The sequence below is a fragment of the Gossypium hirsutum genome, chromosome A04, assembly GCF_007990345.1.
Source record: "Gossypium hirsutum isolate 1008001.06 chromosome A04, Gossypium_hirsutum_v2.1, whole genome shotgun sequence".
In the NCBI taxonomy this organism is placed as follows: domain Eukaryota; kingdom Viridiplantae; phylum Streptophyta; class Magnoliopsida; order Malvales; family Malvaceae; genus Gossypium; species Gossypium hirsutum.
In genome coordinates, this window is record NC_053427.1 from 62635839 (window position 1) to 62641542 (window position 5704).

Sequence of the window (5704 nt, forward strand, 5' to 3'; positions counted from 1 at the left end):
TGCAATCCAAAATGAGGATTTGTGATCACCGGGCAATTAGCTATGGAATGGCTAAAGGCATACGTATAAATGCACACGAAATACATGCTAGCTAAACTTAGGTTACTAGACATACACGCTCACCAATCTCATGAGCAAGGTACTTGGCTTTCCCACATCATATCATATGACACTTAAATTCCTGTCCAACTAAATCTAATAAAATGCATGATAATAATAATAATAGTCTGATTGCCTTCACATCACACATTTCTATTTATGACAAAAAGCAACCTCCAAAGTTCAAACAAGCTTTGATTGCATACTAACAACACCTGCACAACATTTACATACAACTCGAAACAAGCTTATGCTAATGGCGACCACCATAATTCCCTCAAAAAGTCTCGTAAAGTCTTGATGCTGTTCACCCAAGTTTAGTTAATCAAAAACCACTTTGATAATTAATTAGGCAAAAAGGATATTAAGATTTTGTTTTTACAAAAAGCTGTTCACTTAGACTGTATATTTTAACTATGGAAATATTAAATTTCAAAGCCAAAGTTTACGAAACAAAGAAAAAACATGTTGAGAGACAAGTAATTCTAATCTAAAAAACATGTTGAGAGACAAGTAACTCTAATCTAAAAAACATGTTGAGAGACAAGTAACTCTAATCTAAGAGTCCCAATTCAATAACAAATTCCAAGAAGACTATGAGTGACCATTTTAATGTTCCAAGTGCAACATTTTAGTGTGAAAAGTATAGTGCCAGAGACCAAGGCAAATATATTGGTCATAAATTGAAAGCATTGAGGAAAACACTACAGGTTAAAATATGAGAAAAGTTCCTATTCACAGTTTTCTTCTTCTTTTTTTTTTTAAGTAATACAAGAAAACCCTGAAGTTACCTTAACGGTTATCGGAGTAGAATTTCATGGCAGGCAGCTCAAGCTTGCAAAGTTGAAGTTGTAAAATCAACCACATATTACCTACGGTAGCGATATCGCTTGAAGTTAAAATATACATGCAAAATTCCACGTTCGAATGTGCATTTAAATCCCTTCTTATGAGAATATTCCCACTCCTTGTTTACAATTCGGAATGCCTGTCGAGCAATTGCAAATGAGTTAGTACTTACTAAAAGAAAAAAACATTTGAATAACATTTGCAGATGGATCAGTAATTTTCTCGAGAAAAGGCTTATATAAAAAATTATCTTACAATGTCCTCGTAGGGCGGTCCAGCATGAAACCTTATGATGCACGTTTCTGAACTATTACCATCCTTCTCAATAGTGTATACAGGAGCCTTTGTCTTGTCAACAAGGTCAGGGTAGAAGATATTAAATTTATATCCTTGCACAATCTTGGGAGGAGGGTTATCATGATCATAATGGGTCTGATTGTACTTGTTCCACTCATATCCAGTGTGAACACGGTTGAAATATTTTGGTTTTCTAGGACGGTATTTATCATGCCACCAATACACCTGCACCAATACATATTAGTTGATTTCAAAAGACTAACAGAAGGCGGCAAACTGCAAAATTCCTAAATTTATTTGAATAAAAATGGGATGTGTTACTAAAGTACCTGCGAGTCCAAGTTAACTTCAGCACCAGAGCCAAATACTGCATCACCCTCCTCCATTGCTCCCATAGCTTTCATGGCTTTTAGCTCAAAGTTATCTTCTGAAGGGGCAGGTTTCGATTTCAAAGCTTCTTGCATCCGTCTTTGCTGCTCCTCTAACACAGCCATACGTTTCCTTTCCTGTTAACAAGAAACATGGTTAGCCACAAAGACTCCTTAGCTACCATTCAAATCAAGGGGCAATATGGATATTGAGTTACCAATATAGCCCTGTCCTCCTCTGGGTCAATAGCTTCTTCATTTTCATCACCATGCAACAGTTCTGGTGAAAAGGATCCAGCCTCTTCTTCCACCTCATGAGTCTCTTCTTGTATTATCGGTTCCGGAGAATATGTTTCAGCATCTACTGAGGGAAAAAGAAAATTAGCAAATAGTCCAAGGTTCAGAAATCTAAAAATGAAGCCACCATATCCCCTTGAGGCCATGATTAAGCACAAACCTTTCTCATCATGATCACTGGCCTCCTCCACAGGTCTTAAACCATTATCAGATTCCAGTCTATCTTCACCTTCTGAAGGTTGCTCAAGGCGTTGCAAATGTTTACGCAGCATTTTAGCATGTATTTCCTTCAAACAGGCCTGTTAACACATAAATTAACGCATAAGTCCCAGATAAACACCGTGAATTGACCAAATATTACCATGAAGAATATCCATACAGGATTACCTTCGCTTTGAAAATATGAAGACATTTAAGAACAGCCTCCCAATACTCGACAACTTTTGCCGTGCCAGTTTGCATCTGTGACTCAATCTGGGATTGTAATGCCTCCAGCTCACGGTGGGTCTTCCCTTCCAAAAGATTCTTGACATCTGCTTCAATAGTAGAATGCAGTCCCCTTTCTTCTGCTAGCAACTCAGCTGGAGGTTCCTCCCCACGCACCCTAGCTCGATCAAGTGCATCCTTCTTCCGGGCTTCAGCTAGCTCCCAATCACATACCACCATAAGTGCCTGTGAAATTTAACATACCAAGATTTTGTCAGAGTTTAGGGAGAAAGAATTTATATTCTTACTACTTATCCCCAAAAACAACCCTTCAATCAATTAATTTAAGCAATGTGAATCATTTTCAGGCATTTTCTTTTATCCAGGGCTCTTATATTGTACAAATATACGAGAGTGCACAAGATGGAAAATTCAAATAAGCAAAATTAAATTAGAAATTGAGTTTGCAATAGACACAGTGGAACACAAAGACAGTAGACTCTGTACTCTGCACCTAGTGGGAACAAAGAGGGAAAATGCAATACCTCCCAGTAAACTATGTGTGTTGGAGTTGCCCTATCCAAATCAAGATGCATTTTGATGTCATCACGAAGCTCTTCCATCTCTTTAGCCGTCAAACCCTGAATCAGAAACATCAGACACCAAGATCAATGATAATCACAAATGAGAAAATGAATAATAAAATGTTGATAACAACAAAGCACTGAACTACATATGATTACAAAGTGCAGAGGGTCTGTACACAGTTATGGTCCATTAAACTGAGGTCCAACAAACAAATCAAACAACATGAAACTATAATATGACCAACAAAAGAAAAATCTCATAATCTAACTATATTTAGCAAACTGTTCTTCAATAAAACAATATTTAAAATGATCAAAATTGAAAGCTAGAGGCATTATAAGGTGTCAAGTACAAGAGAAACAACAACAGATGGAGATATACCTTGAAAACCATGTATGGTTCATTTAGCTCTATATCCATATCATCAGAGCCATTCAGATGCTTGGACAAAATATCAATAGGCTTTGTACGGCCTTCACGCAATCTAATCTCTGATCTGACTTTGCTTTGATCAAAATGGAACTGTAGATAGCACATGTTACTATCCTAACCAACTATAAAGGAACAAAAAAAAAAGTATCAACAAAAAAAAAAAAAAAGAACACAGCACCATACCTCCTCCTCCTTCTTCTCCCAATCGTCAAACTCAGCTCTAGCACGTTCTCTAGCTAGCAAAGCCTGCGGGAACAGAGGTTAATAAACCAAAAAACATTTAATATCAACCAAGGAAGCCCCAGATAAAGTTTAATTTTGCAATAGGTCACAACCATGCTTTTCAAGAAACCAAACTTTACCATTTCTTCCTCATGTTGTGCTTTCTCAAGTGCCCTTTCCTCCCTTCTCTTTTTAACTTTTTCAATCTCAGCCTGCAATGTGAATTTGTATAAGCATTCATGAAACAATGGATTTCATTCCAAATTCAGATATTATATGATTAATAATACACAAAAATAACCTTAATCTATACCACCTCACCATTCTCTCTTTTTGTCTCTTCTTCTCAGCTTTCACTGAAAACGTGTCCAATGGCACCCCTTGGGCAACATCACGCTCGATTTTCTTCCGCCAAACAAATCTAAAGACCACATACAATCCCATTTGTATTAGATATTATTATTTATCACACAAATTCAGTCACTGGATTAGTGAAGCATTCAATCCCAGAAGATATTATCAATAAGTGCCTGATAAAAGATTGAGCAAGAACTTTAATTGCGACGATTACTCTGTAAATTTTGAGTTTCTTATAATTTTCCAGGTTCGAACACTCTAATCTTTTAACAATAAGTCATCCATAAGAAAAAGAAAAAAGTTGAGAAAAGAAACTTACTTCTCGTTGAGATTCGAATCGCCAAAAGGATTTGAATCATTTGAATAACCCGATACTGTTTGTGCTTTCAATTTCTTCGCAGCTCGCGTTGCCTAATTAAAATATTGAACTATTAATTCACAAAAAAGAAATCCAAAATATTCGAAATAATCGAAGGAAAGCCAAAAAAAAAAAACCTTCTTTTGTGCTTTCTTTGCCATATACTCAGCAATTTCCTCTTCCGTGATGTTTCTAGAAGATCTCTTCTTCTTACTACGCCCTCGATCGCTTCCATCGCTATCATCACCGGAATCCTCTTCGGAATCACGACCGCGACGGCTCCGGCTACGGCTATGGCGGCTGCTTTTGCTTTTACTGCGACGGCTTCTATCCTTGCTGCGTTTGCGGGATCTTCTGTCAGGAGAAGAATCTCCGCTGTCGGTTTCGCCTGATTCAGACTCGGAAGCCGAATCGTCGTAAGATCTTCTTTTGCTTCGACTACTTCCTGCCATGACAGGATAGGGTTTTTGATTTGCAGACCAACCTCCAACTATTAAGATAAATTTTGGATCCCGCCCAGGGTCGGGTTTAACCGACTTTAAAAACTTAACCTTCATGTTTATGAAATTTGCCATTTCCTTTTGGACGCAGACTGCTCAAACCAACTGTTACTAATCCAATTACTTTATGGGTTTATCGGTCCAAATCAAATAAATTATTAAAATATTTAAAAAATTATAAAATTATGTTGAATTGTTGGTCCAATTTGTTTTTTAACATCATTTATCACTTCTTATCTATTCATCGATTTTTTACCTCTCTCGAATCAATGTTTCAATACAACCGATTGGTCCACTCTGTTTTTAAAAAACAATAAAAATTTAGTATAAAATCTAAATAAAACTTTAGTTGAAATAAGGAATTGTTAAAATTAAGATATTAAGTTTAAATCTTATTATATGTATTTATATCATTTAGATTTTATATGAAAATATTTTTTTAAAAGTAAAAATATCATCATAATAATATTTGCTATTTTGTAAAAGAAATAGATTTTTGGTATTTTTATTGAGTTGTGACTTGGATAGGTTTAAATAATAACTAAATTATATCTGTAACGTCTCGATTTAGGGCCTAGTTAGAATAGTGATTTCGGGACCATTAATCTGACGTTAGAATAATTATTTTGTGATCATTATGAGGTCTAGGATATGAAAATAAGCATGTGTTAAAGTTTCATGAAGAAATTCTATGTGTAAGGTGTCTAATTGGAAATTAATGACCAAATTAAATAAATTGCAAAACTTGGATTCTAGAAGCAATTTGTATGAAATTGCTTTGGAATATTAATTAGAGGTCCTTAAAGAGTAATTTGCCCAATTTCTAAGTTTTTGGACAAAAATGGACATGTATGGAAATTTTGGAAAGGTTAGTAAGGAAGGTCATTTTGGTCATTTGGTTAATTAATGAA

The 5704-nt window shown here is 35.6% G+C and overlaps 1 protein-coding gene across 2 annotated transcripts; it reads right to left on the bottom strand.

The window, feature by feature from the left end:
• Positions 1-682: 682 nt before the first annotated feature.
• LOC107948128 (cactin) lies at positions 683-4926 on the bottom strand. 2 transcript variants are annotated; one of them, XM_016882596.2, is made up of 13 exons: positions 4431-4926; positions 4255-4346; positions 3900-3999; positions 3719-3790; positions 3540-3602; positions 3306-3446; positions 2882-2977; positions 2298-2582; positions 2071-2209; positions 1832-1974; positions 1575-1751; positions 1204-1470; positions 683-1087 (listed from the first exon to the last, which is right to left on the bottom strand). In XM_016882596.2, exons 1-13 carry the CDS (start codon positions 4866-4868, stop codon positions 968-970), a joined length of 2133 nt encoding a protein of 710 aa, XP_016738085.1. In that variant the 5' UTR covers positions 4869-4926; the 3' UTR covers positions 683-967. The 2 variants fall into 2 exon arrangements, with proteins under 2 accessions (XP_016738085.1, XP_016738084.1); XM_016882595.2 differs by having other exon boundaries at positions 1832-1977.
• Positions 4927-5704: the final 778 nt, after the last annotated feature.

Bases quoted from the DNA above. Each gene is read 5' to 3' on its own strand.
- LOC107948128 (XM_016882595.2), bottom strand. From the start codon at position 4,868: ATGGCAAATTTCATAAACATGAAGGTTAAGTTTTTAAAGTCGGTTAAA. The intron at 4,000-4,254 runs GTAAGTTTCTTT...TGTGGTCTTTAG, and splicing joins GATTCGAATCTCAACGAGAA to ATTTGTTTGGCGGAAGAAAA. The intron at 3,447-3,539 runs GTATGGTGCTGT...TGCTATCTACAG, and splicing joins GGGAGAAGAAGGAGGAGGAG to TTCCATTTTGATCAAAGCAA.